This window comes from Ursus americanus, chromosome 16 (assembly GCF_024610735.1).
Source record: "Ursus americanus isolate L20-20 chromosome 16, mUrsAme1.1.p, whole genome shotgun sequence".
In the NCBI taxonomy this organism is placed as follows: Eukaryota; Metazoa; Chordata; class Mammalia; order Carnivora; family Ursidae; genus Ursus; species Ursus americanus.
In genome coordinates, this window is record NC_142142.1 from 4,065,533 (window position 1) to 4,083,957 (window position 18,425).

Consider the following 18,425-nt stretch of genomic DNA (forward strand, 5'->3'; position numbering starts at 1 on the left):
CAATTTTCTCTTCTTTTTGTCCCCAAACATATATCATTTCTCTTACGGGAAAAATTTCTCTTTAGATACTTTTGGTGTCCTTTATACTTTCAGTGAACCATTGGACATAATTGGGATTTTCTTAATTCATTAGAGAAGTTCAAGTAATGTTGAATGTTAACAAAAAGCAGTTGGGATATTCCTCTTTGGGCTCTAATGCAAATAAACTCAATAATTGATAAAGACTTTATAAAGTAACAAAATACTGCCAAACTCCTGATTTACATTTATATAACTAACAGGATCCTCCAGGGCGACTCTAGAGGATTTAAAATATGCTGTATTTACTATTGGACAGGAAAATTGCTGCCAACTTTTAAATGGAATATTCTTCTATTAAAAGACAAGTGATTTATAATTTCACTTGGATATCATTCCTTTTATTGTCATTTTAGTTTATGTTTTTAAGTTAGTAGCAAGGTTGAACAGAGAGAAAAGAGTTAAGAGCAGGGTCTGCTTGGGTTCTAAGATCACTGCCAACTTCTTTCCCATTTGACCTTAGACAAGTTTCTCAATAACAGTTGTGTCATCTAAATAACAAGTGACTTGTTTCATAGGGTTGTTATGCAATTATATGAGTTAATATTTGTGAAATGTTTAGAACAGTGCAGTGCCTGGCACATGGTATATGCTGTACAAAACAGGTGAATTAATTTGAATTGATGTTCCTAGCAATTGGGTGATAGGGACTTTTAACCCAGTGCTGTTGCACTCCAAAGCCTGTGCTCTTTCTGTAATACCAGTTATAAAACCCTGCCATTGAAAGTTGGCTCACTTCCTAGACACATTGGCACCCAAACCAAGCACCTTCTGGAAGCCCACTCTCAGCTCCTGGGTCCGGAGGGCATACACCATGGGGTTAAAGGCTGGGGGCATGACACTGTGTAGCACATTGAAGAGAGCAGGGATGACAGGGACCTTTCTTCCTGCCAGCTGGGTGACAGACACCACAATAACAGCTGTGTAGAAAAAGAGAATGAGGATGAGATGGGAGCTGCAGGTACTCAGGGCCTTCGATGTTGCTTCAGCAGAGTTCAGCCTCAGCACGGAGCGAATAATCAAAGCATAGGAAGCAAACACCAGACCCATGTCACTCCCAACCATAACCCATACCAAGGTCAACTGGTAAAATCTGTTAATAGTGATGTCATCACAGGCCAGACTAGTGACCCCCAAATTAGAGCACAGGCAGTGGTCAATTTCATTCCTGGAGCAGTAGTGTCGCTGGGCAGCCAGTACAGGCACTGGGATGGTCAAGAGGCCATTCCTGAGCACCATGGACAGTGTGGCTTTGATCACAAAAGCCTCAGTGACTATGGCAGGGTACTGAAGGGGGTAGCAGATGGCTACATATCTGTCAACAGCCATGCAGAGGAAGATGCCTGACTCCATGCCCATAAAAGAGTGGATGGCATAGATCTGAGCAAAGCACTCAGGGAGGCTGATGGCCTTGGCATCAAACCAGAGAATGGCCAGGATCTTGGGCATGATGCTGGTAGCCAGGCCAATGTCCACTATAGCCAAGACACCAAGGAGCCAATACATGGGCTGGTGCAGGGAAGTCTCATGTTGGATGGTGATTAAGATGAGGATGTTGGCACCGAGCGCTAAGATGTAGAGCAGAGCGAGGGGCAGGGAGAGCCAGTGCTGCCACTCATGAATGCCTGGGAGCCCCATGAGGATGAACTCAGACACTTGGAACCTGGAGCTATTGGTCATGCTCAGGGTGGTATCCATATCATGCGATGTCTTCTTCTCAGCATCTGCCCCTGGATTAAGGGAAGCAAGGATAATCTGTGGTTAGTTTAGGTGAAGGTAAAAATTTGTGTAGAGGTGTAAGATTCACCAACAATAATTCAGTCTTTTAAATATAATCCATCCTTTATCCCCTTGAGACTCTGGGAAAAAGTACCTAAGAATAAAAGAAGGTCCAATATAGATAATAAGATAAAGATTTAATATAATAAAAGTAAAGATTTACTGATTTTATGTGCCTGAAATCCTGCATGGAAATTTGTTTTCCCCCAGTTTTGTAGACTAAAAAAGCCCAAAATCCAGATGTTGGTCGTCCTGGTTTCTTCTAAATCCTCTCTTGTTGGCTTTTGGATGACTATCTTCTTCTGGTGTCTTCACATCATCTACTTTTCGTGAATGCACATGTCTGTGCCCAAATTTCCTCTTCTCAAGGACACTAGTCACATTGAATTAGGACCTGTGGTCAAGATTTCATATTAACTTAATTACCTCTTTAAAGACCTTTTTGCCAAGCTGTTAATTCTGAGCTACTAGAGATTAGCATTTCCATACGTGAATTGAGGGATACAATTGAGCCATAACAAGTAAGTAAAGTTAGGGAGTAGAGGTGATGTCTCCATTCCTGGGGTTCTTCAGGAAGAGAATAAATGGCTGCAATTAGAGCTCTAACCAGGCTTTTAAAATGACCTGTTGCAGGAAAATAGTGTCTGACATAAAGCGCTTCATTTAGTCTTCACCAAACAGGTGTTATTCATATGAGGAAACAGACTGAATGATTTGTCTAGATAAGGATCATGTATTGAAATCACTAGTAAGTGTCAAAGCTATAGCGAACTTTTAGTGTTATTAAATCCAGCACTCCTTCCATAAAATCTTAGTGGATAGGTCAGTACCCTATAGAATAGCATTTGTTCCCTCGTCTGATTATTAAATTAATGTTAAAGACATACCTAGCGCTGTATTTTTTAAACCACCAATGTTATTAACAAAAGATAGAAGGAGGGACAAATGGCAATAAACTTTTTATTTTTTTTCAAGATTTTATTTAAATTCAAGTTAGTTCACATATAGTGTAGTATTAATTTCAGGGAAGAATTTACATCAGTTGCGTGTAATACCCAGTGCTCATTACATCAAATGCCCTCCTTAATGCCCATAACTCAGTTTCCCCATCCCCCACTACATTTTCCCCCTCCAGCAACCCTCAGTTTGTTGCCTAGAGTTAAGAGTCTCTTATGTTTGTGAGAGACTGTGGACTCTGGGAAACAAACTGAGGGTTTTAGAGGGGAGGGGAGTGGGGGGATGAGCTAGCCCGGTTAAGGGTTTTAAGGAGGGCATGTATTGCATGGAGCCCTGGGTGTTATATGCAAACAATGAATCATGGAACACTGCATCAAAAACTAATGATGTACTGTGTGGTGACTAACATATCATAATATTAAAAAAAACGTCTCTTATGGTTTGCCTCCCTCCTGTTTTCATCTTACTTTATTTTTCCTTCCCTTCCCCTATGTTTATCTGTTTTGTTTCTTTGTTTCTTAAATTCCAAGTAGCAAAAAACTTTTAACAGCTTCTGTATTTCTGTATGGTACAAGCCAGATATACAGCATGCATTTTTTGGCACACATTTTAACACTTTTTTCTTTGTTTAAGTAATTTCATGGCTTAACCTCGGCACTTTCACACTCTTCATTTTTACATTCTTGATTTTGTCAATTCTTTAATCTTTGGAGAACTTTTCAAATAATTGTACCAAAAAGTGTACTTGAGAGGCTGATGTTGGCAAAATGGTGGACTAGGAAACTCGAGGTCCTTGTTCTACCACAGAACACTAATTAAGCAACAGATTGACCTAAATAGCTTTGTGGGAGTTCTAGGAACTGAGAAACTAAGTGAGGCTCTATAGGAACCAAGTAACTGCCCAACCAGGGAAATGCCACACTCAAAATTGCAGGAATTTTCATGGCATTTTTTCCTCGCTTTTGCCTCACTCTCTCCCTTGTGCAGGGTGGTACATGCAGGAGGAATCCACCCAAGTCTTCGTTCCTCCCTTGAGATGTAAGGTAAAAAGTGTATGGTCTTCTGACTGGAAAATCCCATCCTTTTGAGGTGGTCCCATCATCTTAGAGCTCAGCCTCATTCCTGTCCTGTTTTCTGATCATAGACCTTAGTCTCTACAAAAGTGAAGAACTTGTGAGAGGGAGTTACTAGAGGTGAAGAATCAAAAAAGGAAAGCCAGCCACAGAAGCCAAACATAAGGCATATACTAATCAAATTCAGAGATCAGGACAGAATTACTGGAATGTGAGACATATCCATCCCCTCACCTCTCAGGATGTAGGTTATTGGTCTATTTCCTTACTACTTCAGGAGGGCTTTGAAGAGGTTCTCAGACTGGCACTGCTTTTGGTAGCTGCTTTTGCTCTCCTGGCTTCAGCCGCCTGTATTCAGCCTTTTGTTGTTCAGAGCAGATCTGTAGCTTTGTTTGACGTCCCTGGAGTGTGGAGTGTGGGGTTCTAGAATAAATTAGGTGCTGAGGATGCCCTGGTTTGGTGTGCTGCTCTATAGGCCCTCCCCACTCTATATTAAGCATCCTCCAGGGTCTAATGTTTTTTTTTTTTTTATATATATATCAAAATGGGAAAAGGGCTCTAGTGCCCTTAGGGGTGAGCCAAGTAATTTCAGGGAGTAGACCCAGGCAACACTAATCTCAGGGCAGCTCACCAGATGGAGAGCTTTCCACTCCAGACTCCGCAGAGCTTAACTCACCCTTCTCTGATGAATAATATCCCTGAATTAAAGGACAGTTCTGAAGTATCCCCCCTTCAAATATATCTTTCCTTCATATTCCTTTCAGGGATTGCCCCTATTTTCCCCTTCACAAACTTTGTGGGTAAACTCTTTAATTTGTTAACTCTTCCTCATCTCCTCAATACTTATTTCACTACAATTTAATTCTTGTTTCAACATTGCAGAAATTACTCTCGCTAATGCTTGATCTCAAATAGCTAAAAATAATGGATTTTTTAGAATGTAATCTTATCTGAACCCTCTCTAGTCTTAGTCTGTGTTGATTAGTTCCTTCTAGGACCACTTCCCTCTCTTGTCTTTCATGACATGGTACTTTTAGTGTTAATTAAACTGAAATAAAAGACTGATATTGCACTTATATTCAGATCAAATGCTCCTTAATGAGAAATATATTTGTCAATAATTCTGTCTAAAATGGCAGTCCCAATTCTATCATTCTCTGCATTATCTCAGGCACTTATACCATGACAAAGTATGGGGATATTTCTTAGTCATTTTGATTTGTAAAATTATTCTCTTATTCTTTGGTAGATTGTCTTACTTTTTTGATGGTATCCTTTGAAGCACAAACATTTTTAATTTTGTTGAAGTCCAATTTGTCTATTTTTCCCCCTTGTTCTGTGCTTTTGGTATCAGAACTAGGACGGCTTTGCCTAAACAAAGTCATAAAGATTTACTTTGTACATTTTTTTAAGAGGTTTGAAGTTTTAGTTTTCATATTTAGGTCTGTGACTCATCTTAATTTTTGTATATGGTACAAGGAAGGGTCCAACTTCTTTCTTTGCACATGGATATTCAGTGCTCTTAGCACAATTCATTGAGAAGACTATTCTGTTCTCATTGAATGATCTTGGCACCCTTGTTGAAAATCATTTGAACACAAATGTATGAGTTAATTTGTGGACTTTTTTTTTTTTTGTTCAGATTTTACTTATTTATTTGAGAGAAAGAGAGAGCACGAGTGGGGAGGAAGGGCAGAGGGAGAGAAAGAAGGCTCAGCAAGGAGACTGATGTGGGACTCGATCCCAGGACCCTGGGATCATGACCTGAGCTGAAAGCAGACACTTAACTGACTGAGCTACCCAGGTGACCTATTTGTGGACTCTTAATTCTGTTGCATTCAACTATTTGTCTATCTTTATGTCAATACTGCATTGTTTTGATTACTGTGTTTTGTAGTCAGTTTTGAAATTGGGGCATGTGAGTCCTCCAACTTTGATTTTTTCCGTGATTGTTTTGACTCAAGCTCCCTTGAAATTCCACATGAATTGTATGATCAGCTTGTCCATTTCTTCAAGAAAAAGAAAGCAATTAGTATTTTGCTAGGGTTGTATTGAATCTGTGAGTTAATTTGGAGAGTACTGCCATCTGAACCATATTAAGTCTTCCAATCAGGAACACAGATGTCTTTCCATTCATTTAGTTCTGCTTTAATTTCATTTATTTATTTATTTATTTATTTAAAAATTTTTATTTAATTCAATTTAGTTAACATATACTGTATTATTAGTTTCAGGGGTAGAATTTAGTAATTCATTAGTTGCATATAACACCCAGTGCTCATTGCATCAAGTGTCCTCCTTAATGCCCATCATACAATTACCTCAACCCCCCACCTCCTCCCCACCATCAACCCTCAGTTTTTTTCCTAGAGTTAAGTATCTCTTATGGTTTGCCTCCCTATTTTCATACTTTAATTTCTTTCAGGAATGATTTGTAGTTTTCATTGTACAAGTCTTGTACCTCCTTGGTTTAATTTATTCTTAAGTATTTTATACTTTTTTTTAGTATTTTATACTTTTTGATGGTATTATAAATTGAATGATATCTTAATTCAATTTTTGAATTGTTCTTTGCAAATGTGTACAAATATAACTGATTTTTTAATGTTAATGTATCCTGCGACATTTCTGAATTTATTAGTGCTATTTTTTTTTCTTTTTTGGTGGGTTCTTTAGGATTTTCTATATATCAGATCATGTCATCTGTGAATATAGTTCTACTAATTCCTTATTTTATCTGGATACTCTTTATTTATTTTTATTGCCCAATTGTCTAGTTAGTCTAGCCAAAAGTTTGTCAATTTTGTTGATCTTTCAAAGAGCTGAATCCTAGTTTTGTTGATTTTCTTTATTCTTTTCTATTCTCCACTGTAATGTTTAGTTTTTCCATCTTTCTTATTGCTTTGTATTTAGTTTGCTCGTTTTCTAGTTCCTTAGTTACTTTCTGATTTAAGATCTATTTTATTTTTTAATGTAGGTGTTATACGTCTAAATTTTGAGCAATGCTTTTGACATATCCCATTAATTTTGGTATGGTGTATAATCATTTTTATTCTTATCAAGTATTTTCTACTTTTCTTTTTGATTTCCTCTTTGACCCAATTTTTAAAGTTTGTACTGTTTAATTTTCACCTCCTTTTAAATTTCCAGTTTTTCTTCTATTATTGAATTCTAATCTCATTCCATTGTGATTAGAGAAGTTACTTTGTATGATTTCATTCTTTTTATATTTATTAACTGTTGTTTTGTGGCCTAACATATGATCTATCCTGGAGAATCCTTAAAAAGAAAGTGCATTTTGCTTTTGTTTGATTGAATGTTCTGTATATACCCATTAGGTCTAATTGGTTTATAGTCTTGTTCAAGTTTTCTATTTCTTTATCTTATGTATAATTGTTCCATCCATTGTTGAAAGTGGTTGTTGAAATCCCCAAGTATTATTGTTGAATTCTTTACTTTTCCCTTCGATTCTGTCATTTTTTGCTTCTTATATTTTGAGGATTTGTTGTTTGGTGGATATACTTGCATTATTGTCACAGTTCCTTGATGGATTTACCTTTTGTCACTATATAATATCCTTCCAGATCTCATGTAGCAATTTTTTTTAACCTAAAGTCTAATCTGATATTAAGCATACTAATATATATCATAGCTTTCTTTTGGTCACTATTTGCATGGATTATCTTTTTCTTTTCTTTCACTTTCAATTTTTTTTGTGTTTTTTGTTTTAAAGTGAGTCTCCTTGTAGAGAGCATATAGTTAGATAATGTTTTATTTAATCCATTCAGCCAGTTTCTGCCATATAATTAGAGAGCCAACCTAGTTAAATTTAAAATCATTCTTGATAAGGAAGAATTTCTGCCATTTTGCTAATTGTCTTCTACCTGTCTTATATCTTTTGTATTCCTGAATTTCTCAATTCTACGTGTTATACAAATATTTTATAGTATACTATTTTGATTCCCTTCTTTTTTCCCTCATTTATTTTGTGTATTTTCTGATTACTTTTTTTAGTTTTGTCCTGGGTATTATAATTAACACCTTAATTTATAATACTTTTGTTTGAATTAATATCAATTTAGTTTCAATAATATTCAAAATACTTTGCTTTTTATATAGTTCCATCCCCTTTATCTTGTTATTGTCACAAATTACACTTTATGTGAGTCCTTTAACGTAAATTTATAATTTTTGTTTTGTAGTTGTACTTTAAATCATAAAGAAAAAAGGTGTTATTAATATATATTGTCTTTTTTAAAAATTAAAAAAAAATTCCACTGTAGTTAACTGCAATGTTACATTAATTTCAAGTATACAGTACAGTGAATTCAACAATTCTATATATTACTCAGTGCTCATCACAATAAGTATACTTTTAATTTCCTTCACTTATTTTACCCATTCCCCCACCCACCTCCCGTCTGGTAACAATCAGTTTGTTCTTTATAGGTAAGAGTCTGCTTTTTGGTTTGTCTGTCTCTCTTTTTTTTCTTCCTTTGTTCATTTGTTTTGTTTCTTAAATTCCACATATGGGGGCACTTCAGTGGCTCAGTTGGTTGAGTATCTGACTCTTGGTTTCAGCTCAGGTCATGGTCTTGAGGTTATGGGATCTAGCCCCATGCCAGGTTCTATGCTCAGCAGGCAGTCTGCTTGAGATTCTTTCGATCCCTCTCCCCTTACCCCTCCCCCTGTTCACACACACTCTCTCTCTTTATCAAATAAATGAATAAATCTTTTTAAAAAATTTCACATATGAGTGAAACCATGTGGTGTTTGTCTTTCTCTGACTGGCTTATTTCACTTAGCATTATACTCTCTCGATCCATCCATGTTGTTGCAAATGGCAAGATTTCATTGTATGTATATATGGTAATATTCCATTGTATGTATACATACCACATCTTCTTTATTCATTCATTTATCCATGGACACTTGGACTGTGTCCATAGTTTGGCTATTGTAAATAATACTGCAATAAACATGGGGGCGCATATATTTTTTTGAATTAGTGTTTCATATTCTTTGGGTAAATACCCAGTAGTGTAATTACTGGATCACATGGTAATTCTATTTTTAAGTTTTAGAGGAATCTTTATACTGTTTTTCACAGGGGCTGCACTAGTTTGCATTCCCACCAAGAGTGCATGAGTGTTCCTTTTCCTCCACATCTTCACCAACACTTACTTCTTGTGTTTTTGGTTTTAGTCATTCTGACAGGTGTGAGGTGATATCTCATTGTGGTTTTGATCTGCATTTCCTTGACGCTTAGTGATGTTGAGCATTATTAATTGTCTTTTATATTTCCCCATGTTATAACCTTTACAGTGTTCATTCATTCTTTCGAAAAAGGAAAGCTTTACTCAACCCAAACATCCACTGCTAGCATTAACCACTTTCCCTAAATGATAAATTTCTCCATATATTAAATGATTTATACCATATTTGTTAGTTCAGCATTGTTGAAATTTATTTAAATTCTCCAATTACTGCTTCTCAATTGGAGAATGTTCTCTTTCTTATAAAGTGATCCAAATGACAAAAAAATGTGGTAATCTGTTGAAAAAAGTTCAGGCGAGTATGATGAATGTAGCAGAATTTCTTAGCCCAATTCAGTTAACTTTACTATGGTGGTTTGTGATGTCTGTAGTCAAATGTTGTCATGGAAAACTATAGGTCCATGTCTACTAACCAAAGCAGAGTGGTTTTAAAACAATTTTTGGTACGTAATTTCAATTTCTTGACAATAAGAAGTTAGTTAAACCTGGTTTAAAAGCAGTAATGAATTGCCCTTTTTGCAGGCCGCCATATAATTACTGGAAAATTTTTTGGTTGCACTGATGGCTTTAACACATATTTTGGAATTTCATCAACATCCAGCTATTGTCCAGATCACTTTCAATTTTATTTTTTGCCAAAGCTCATGATCCTATCCAAAATAAGTCTCTGCTCTTTCAAGTCTAAGAGATGAGCCCATCTCTAAATGTCTGTTTGTGATCATCCATCATGGTGTGATACTTACCCACTTGTCCAATGTTTTTGCCTTTCCTATTGTAACCAGAAGTTGGGTGTTGAGAAATTGTTGTAGCAGAAACTCTGAAATCTGCTGCAAGGCCTTGAATTACTGTTTTGGAGTTAGCTTCCACTATGGTTTTCAACTGATCTTCATTTAAAACAGATTTGTGTCTCCCTCAAGGCTCATCTTTCAGACTCAGCTCCCCAGAACAAAAATTTCAAGCCACCACTGTATAGTCCTTTCACTAACAGAGGTTTCTCTAAAGACAGTCTTGACATGTGTACTTGCTATGGATGCACTATATCCCAGCTTAAGATCATATAAAAAAAGTACTCAGAAATCTTTCAAAGATATGATAATCACATCGGTAAAAGGTGATGATTTCTCTTAGTGGTTTATTTAAAAAATTTCCTATTAATAAATACATAACCACAGAGACAAGATTTACATGCAGCAGGAATCTCTTGGTTGCAGTTGGGCATGATTTGGTGGCCATCTTCATTTTCTTATCTCACCTTGCACACATGCTTCTCTCTGGCAGCAGCTGTGGTGGTGGCAGCGGTGGCTTCGGCTCTTCCCTTTCTATTTCAGTGGCCTGGCCTCTGCCCACTCCATGCCTTCTGGCCAGACCAAGGCTATTCTTTATTTCTTTGTATGGATTTGAGTTACTGTTTAGAGTCCTTTTAGGTCATCCTAAAGGTCTCCTTTTTTTTTTTCTTTGGTAGGGTAGCTCTACTAGCTGTGAACTCTGTTTTTGTTTTGTTGGGAATTGGCTGGGAATATTTTAATTTCTTCTTTATTTTTGAAGGAGAGGTTTACCAGACACAGAAATCTTGGTTGACATTTTTTTCTTTCAGCACTTTTAATTTGACATCCTAATGACTTCTAGTCCCCATGTTTCATTTTTTTTTAAGATTTTATTTATTTATTTGAGAGAGAGAGGGAGAGGAAGCATACGCAGGGGAGGGGCAGAGGGAGAGAAAGAGAGAGAATCTCAAGCAAACTCCACCCTGAGCATGGAGCCTGATGTGGGGCTCAACCCCATGACCCTGAGATCATGAACTGAGCTGAAACCAAGAGTCAGATGCCCAACCAACTGAGCCATGAAGGTGCCCATAGTCTCCATGGTTTCTGATGAGAAATCAACTACTAATCTTATTAAGGATCTCTAATGACTATTCTCTTGCTACCATTATGATTCTGTCTTTTTCTTTGTCTTTCTAAAGTTTGATTATAATATGTCTCAATGTGGATCTCACTGAGTTTATCCTACAAGAATTTATTGAGCTCTTGAATGTATAGATTCAAATCTTTCCTCAAATTTGGAAAGCTTTCTGTGACTATTTCACTATTTCTTCAAATATTCTTTTTTTTTCCTCCTTCTGGCATTCCCATTATGTGTGTGTTGATATGATTTATTGGGGTCCTACAGGTCTTTTAGGTTCTGTCCACTTTTCTTTATTTTTCTGCTTCTCATTTTGGTTAATCTCAATGGACTTGTCTTCAATTTAATAAATTCTTTATTCTGCTTGCTTAAATCTGCTATTGCACCCATCTAGTGAATTTTTAATTTAGTTATTGTAATTTTCAAGTCCAGAATTTTTATTTTGGTCTCTTTTTATGATTTCTCTCTTTTATTGATATTCTTGATTTGGTGAGACAAATGTTATATTGGTTTGCTCTAGTTTTTTGTTCATGGTTTATTTTTTTTCTCATTGAGCATATTTAAGACAGTTTCTCTTCTTTTTCTTATGCCTGTGTATGAGACATACTTCTTATTTCTGTGCATACCTCATAATTTTTGGTTAAACGTGGACATTTTGAATATTATAATGAAGAAACTGTGGGATTCAGTTTCTCCCCCTCCCTGAGGTTTGTGGGACCTTTAGGATGAAATGAGTCCGTTGGGATGAAATGAAAGGACACTAAACACTGACTCCTTGTGGTGGTGCTGTTGCTTTTTAGTGATTCCAGACAAATTTCATAGTCTGAAGTTTTTGTTGCTTGTGGTTACTAAAGTCTCTGTTGATTAGCTTGGTGGTCATCTAGTGATTCAACAGAAATTTCCTTAATTGCCTGGAATGGAAAAACTTCATTCTTTGCAGGTGGAGTCTGTGTGTGTGTTGCAGCATGCCTTCAACAGTCAAGTAGGCACTTTGCAATGCTACTTTAATATTGGTATTCTGCTTGCACAGAGACTGAAGGTCAGCAGAGGTAAGAGTTAAGGGCCTTCTCAGGTCTTTTCTGAGCATGCATTCAGTCTTTGACTTGTTTGAGACTTTCTAGATTCCCAGGCATATGTGAGAACTTTTCAAAGTAAGCTATTATTCCAGTGAGACATCTCACTACCTAGCCTTCCCTCCAATGCTTTTGGTGTGTCTGTTGATTCCTCAACTATCATTCCTTCTCTCAGGTGGCTGAGGATAATCCATTTGTCTTTAAATGTTTTTGACAAATGCTCATAAGTAGCCACCACCCTGTCCTGGGAAAGTTCTGAGTTATGTGAAATAAAAGCAACTTTGCACCTATCTTTCAGGAAATCACAAGACAGGCTGAAACAAACAACTATAATTCTTTGAGAACAAAGTCTGATCTGCTTCTTCCAGTACCATGGAGCCCCATGGGGAACATGGGCTGCCATTTTCCAGACCACTGCTGAACTAAAGAGGGAGGGATGAGGCTGGGGTGAGTTAAAATGTCACAGAGCTCTCTTACTGAGATTCAGTCACCTTCTTCTTGATTGAGTTGTTCACCTCATTCCTGCAAATCTTTGACTAATTTCAAAGGTTCTGATAAAGTTGATTCTAACAGTTTGGGATAATTTATTTGCTGTTTTTGTGGGGGGACAGGCCCCTATTGTTCCTTAGTCTGCTATTTCACTGAAGTCACCAGAAAGGGTTTTACTTGCTGGTTGTTACATGCTTCTGACAGGCTTTGCTGGAGCATGCACAGCTTCTTTCGTGCCCAGGCCCTACAGTACACTCATCTCAAGTACCCAGGTCCTGTAGTGCTTGGCAGCCAGCAGCACCCAGTGGTTGGGTGATTCCTGCACCAACTCTCTGGGGTGGGTTTGTGTCAGAGCATCTGGTGATGTACCTTCTTGTGAGCATCTGTCCTCAACACCCTAGAATGTGGATTTCCAGCAATTTCCATTGACATATCATTACAACAACTTCTTTTCTGTTCAGTGTACCATCTTGTTCCCTCTCCAACAGGGCCTGATTCTCAGCTCAGGGTGGGTCTTCCTGGGCAACCTCTCTTATTTCAAGTGGTAGGGGCTGCTCCCTTACATCTGCTATTGTTACATTCTTTGGAGTTCTCTCTACTTACTAGCCAATACCTTGATAATCCAATTCCTTGTTATAGTTGAAAATTATTTATATTAAACTTTCCTTGTTTAAATTATCACATGGCTTGTCTCTTCTGATTATTCCCAGAATGATAATCAGAGGAACAAAACAGACTATTATATGTTGGGGTGTTGATCTATTTTTATCGATTTTGGGAGGAATCCTCTCTGCCTCTTGGGCATGAATGCTTGTTTCCTTCCCCAGATTAGGGAAGTTCTCAGCTATGGTTTCCTCAAAAATACCCTTTGGTCCCCACCCCACCCCCTGGGGGTCCCCAATAATTCTGACATTGGTTTGTTTCAGGGGATCATTAACTTCTCAAAACCTTTCTTCATGGGCTATTAGTTGTTGTTCTCTCTTTTCCTCAACTTCCTTCCTTTCCTCTAGATCACTTATTCTCTCTTCTGCCTCATTTACCCTAGCTGTTAGAGCATCCAATTTAGACTGCATCTCATTCATAGCATTTTTAAGTTTGGCCTGATTAGATCTCATTTCCACCTTTGCAGCATGCCTGTAGAGAGTCCATATTGTCATTATTCTTTTTTCAAGCCTAGCTCTTAATTTTATAATTGCTACCCTGAATTCCATCTCTGACATCTTACTTACATCCATATTGATTAGCTCTGTGGCAGAGTACATTGCCTCTGGTTCTTTCTTTTTTTGTGAATTCCTCCTAGTCATTTTGAGAGTCCATATTGTCATTATTCTTTTTTCAAGCCTAGCTCTTAATTTTATAATTGCTACCCTGAATTCCGTCTCTGACATCTTACTTACATCCATATTGATTAGCTCTGTGGCAGAGAACATTGCCTCTGGTTCTTTCTTTTGTTGTGAATTCCTCCTAGTCATTTTGCCGGAGAAGGATGGGTGAATGAGAGAGCAGAGTTCAAAATATCAAGTCAAACTCTCTCTTTTCACAGATGACATGATACTTTATGTGAAAAACCCAAAAGACTCCACCCCAAAAATGCTAGAACTCATACAGCAATTCAGCAATGTGGCAGGATACAAAATCAATGCACAGAAGTCAGTTGCATTTCTATACAGTATCAATGTGACTGAAGAAAGAGAAATGAAGGAATTGATCCCATTTACAATTACACCAAAACCCAGAAGATACCTAGGAATAAAGCTAACTGAAGAGGTAAAGAATCTGTACTCTAGAAACTACAGAAGAGTTACAAAAGAAACTGAGAAAGACACAAAGCGATGGAAAAGCATTCCATGGTCATGGATTGGAAGAATAAACATTGTTAAAATGTCTCTGCTGCCCAGAGAAATCTATACATTCATTGCAATCCCTATCAAAATACCATCAACAGGGCACCTGGGTGGCTCAGTCAGTTAAGCATCTGCCTTTGGCTCAGGTCATGATCTCGGAGTTCTGGGATCAAGTCCCACTTTGGGCTCCCTGCTAGGCAGGGAGTCTGCTTCTCCCTCTGCCCTTCATCCTGCTCATGCTTTCTCTCTCTCAATTAAATAAGTAAAAAAAAAAAAAAATACCAACAACATTTTTTACAGAGCTGGAACAAACAATCCTAGGATTTGTGTGGAACCAGAAAAGACCCCGATTTGCCAGGGGAATGTTGAAAATAAAACCAAGGCTGAGAGCATCACAATGCTTGACTTCAAGCTATATTACAAAGCTGTGATCATCAAGACAGCATGGTACTGGCACAAAAACGGACACATAGATCAATGGAGTAGAATGGAGACCCCAGAAATGGACCCTCGACTCTACGGTGAACTAATCTTTGACAAGCAGGAAAGAATATCCAATGGAAAAAAGACAGTCTCTTCAAGAAATGGTGCTGGGAAAATTGGACAGCCACAAGCAGAAGAATGAAACTTGACCATTCTCTTACACCGTACACAAAGATAAACTCAAAATGGATGAAAGACCTAAATGTGAGACAGGGATTCATCAAAATTCTAGAGGAGAACACAGGCAGTAACCTCTCTGACCATGGCTGCAGCAACTTCTTGGAAGACATATCTCTAAAGGTAAGGGAAACACAGGCAAAAATGAACTATTGGGACTTCATCAAGATAAAAAGCTTCTGTACAGTAAAGAAAAGTCAACAAAACTAAAAGGCAACCTATGAGATGGGAGAAGATATTTGCAAATGACATAACAGATAAAGGGCTGGTATTCAAGATCTATAAAGAACTTATCCCCAAACTCAACACCCAAAAAACAAATAACCCAGTCAAGAAATGGGCTAAAGACATGAACAGACACTTCTCCAAAGCAGATATACAAATGGCCAACAGACACATGAAAAAATGCTCCACATCACTTGCCATAGGGAAATACAAATCAAAACCACAATGGGATATCACCTTACACCAGCTAGAATGGCTAAAATTAACAAGACAGAGAACAACAAATGTTGGTGAGGATGTGTAGAAAGGGGAACCCTCTGGGGTGCCTGGGTGGCTCAGCCATTAAGTGTCTGCCTTTGGCTGAGGTCATGATCCCAGGGTCCTGGGATTGAGCCCCGCATGGGGCACCCTGCTCAGCTGGAAGACTGCTTCTCCCTCTCACACTCCGCTTGCTTGTGTTCCCTCTCTCACTGTCTCTCTCTGTCAAATAATAAAATATAAAAGAAAAGATAAGAAAAGAAGAGAAAGGGGAACCCTCTTACACTGTTGGTGGGAATGCAAGCTGGTACAGCAACTCTGGAAAACAGTTTGGAGGTTCCTCAAGATGTTAAAAATAGAGCTATCCTATGACCCAGCAATTGCACTGCTGGGTATTTACCCCAAAGATACAGATGTAGTGAAGAAAAAGGGGCATGTGTACCCCAATATTCATAGCAGCAATGTCCACAATAGCCAAACTGTGGAGGGAGCTGAGATATCCTTCAACAGATGAATGGATAAAGAAGATGTGATTCTTATATACAATGGGCTATTACTTAGCCATCAGAGAAGATGAATACCTACTATTTATATTGACATGATGGAACTGGAGGGTATTATGCTAAGTGAAATAAGTCAAGCAGAGAAAGACAATTATCATATGCTTTCACTCATATGTGGAATATAAAGTATAGTGCAGAGGATCATAAGGGAAGGGAGGGAAAACTGAATGGGAAGAAATCAGAGAGGGAGATAAACCATGAGAGACTTTGGACTCCGAGAAACAAACTGAAGGTTGTGGAAAGGGAGGTGGTTGGGGGGATGGGGTAACTGGGTAATGGACATTAAGGAGGGCATGTGATGTGATGAGCACTGGGTGTTACACACAACTTATGAATCATTGAACACGACATCAAAAACTAATGATGTACTATATGTTAGCTAATTGAATTTAAACTAAAAAAATAAAACTAAATAAGATTTTATTTGAAAAAAGCATACTAGAAATTGGTATGAACAAAGGATTTAGTAAAATTCACAAAATGAATTTTGCTAGTGTCGTTGTGAGCTATATTAAAAATTAAAAAAAATTTAAATAGAAGTGATAATGCTTTAAAAATAATAATGACTCATAAGTAAAATTCCAAATTACTTCAGTAAAATCCAGTGTTCTGGTTATCTACTCTTTTTAACAAACCACCATAAACATAGTGGCATAAAATAATATCTATTTTATCACTCTCATAGGTTCTGTGGGTCAGGAATTCAAGAGCAGTACAGTGGAGTAGAGCGCAGTGGCTTCCTTCTCAAACAGGTGAAAGTAATCATGTGGCTAGGGGCTGCAATCAGTGGAAGGAATCTTCACTCATATGTCTGCTCCTGAGCTGTCACGGTTTTAAGACTGGGCCTAGCTGGGAGTGTTGACTAGAGGACCTACCTAAGGCCTCTTCATGTGGTTTTAGACTTCTCACTGCATGGCAGCTGGATTCTTAGAGGGAAGGAAACATTCCTAGACATGCAGGCAGGTGCTGAATGGTCTTTTCTGGCCTAGACTTCTTCTGTTGCATTCTATTGATTGTCAGTGGATCACCAAGGCCACTCAGATTCAGCGGGGGGGGGGGGGGGGGGGCAGTTTAATTACATTTAATCCTTGGTGAGGAATTGTCAATGTTACATTACAACAGAGCCTGTGGAATGGAGATGTGTGGTCCTCTTTGTAATGTGTTGTACCCAGTGAGATTTTTGTTTGCCTGAGAAAATCTTTATTTCTGCTTTACTTTTGAAGGATAATTTCACAGGGTCTAGAATTCTGGGTTGTTGTTTTCTGTCTCTTAACTGTTTAAATATTTCACTCCTCTCTTTTCTTTCTTGCATGTTTTCTCAGGTGAAGTCAGATGTAATTCTTGTCTTTGTTCCTCTATAGAGAGGGTGTTTTATCCCCCTCTGATTTCTTTCATTATTTTTTCTTTATCTTTGATTTTTGGTAGTTTGAAAATGATATGCCTAGATGTAGTTTTTGGGGCATTCATTCTTTTTGGTATTTTCTGAGCTTCCTGGATGTGGTTTGGTGTTTGAAGTTCATTTGGGGGAAATTTTGTCATTATTGTTTCAAATATTTCTTCCTTTCTTTCTTCTTGTAATCCCATTATGTGTATGTTATACCTTTTGTAGTGGTCTCACAGACTGGTTATTCTGTTCTTTTTTTTTTTTTTTTTTTTTTAGTCTTTGTTCCCTTTGCTTTTCAGTTTTTGAGGATTCTATTGATCTATTCTCAAGCTCAGAGATTCTTTCCTCTGCCATACCCGATCCAATAAGTCCATCAGAGTCATCCTTCCTTCTGTTACAGTGCTGTTGTTGTTTTTAATTTCTAGCATCTCTTTTTGTTTTCTTCTTAGTATTTCTGTTTCTCTGCTTACATTGCCTATCTGCTCTTGCATGATGTCTACTTTGTCTATTAGAGCTCTGAGCCTATTATTCATAATTGTTTAAAATTCCGAGTCTGATAATTCCAACTACCCTGCCATGTCTGGGCCTGATGCGTGCTTTGCCTCTTTAAACTGTGTGTTTTGCTTTTTATATGACTTGTAGTTTTTTGTTGATAGCTGGACATGATGGATTAGGCAAAAAACAAAAAACCAAAAAACCAAAAAACAAAAACACAACAACAACAACAAACACCTCCCCAAACTGCTATATATAGACCTTAGTAATGTGGTGGTGGGTTGTGGGGGGAGGAGAAGTGTTCTATAGTACTGTGATTAGATCTCAGTGTTTTAGTGCCATGAGACTGTGAACTTCACAAGTGTCTTT

The 18,425-nt window shown here is 37.7% G+C and overlaps 1 protein-coding gene and 1 pseudogene across 1 annotated transcript; both read right to left on the reverse strand.

Moving 5' to 3' along the window:
- Positions 1–810: 810 nt before the first annotated feature.
- Positions 811–1,776, reverse strand: LOC123782799 (olfactory receptor 56B34-like). The gene has a single exon (XM_045783110.2). The coding sequence runs from the start codon at positions 1,774–1,776 to the stop codon at positions 811–813; it is 966 nt and encodes a 321-aa protein (XP_045639066.2).
- Positions 1,777–9,888: 8,112 nt separating this feature from the next.
- LOC148108737 (histone-lysine N-methyltransferase SETMAR-like) lies at positions 9,889–14,030 on the reverse strand (annotated as a pseudogene).
- Positions 14,031–18,425: the final 4,395 nt, after the last annotated feature.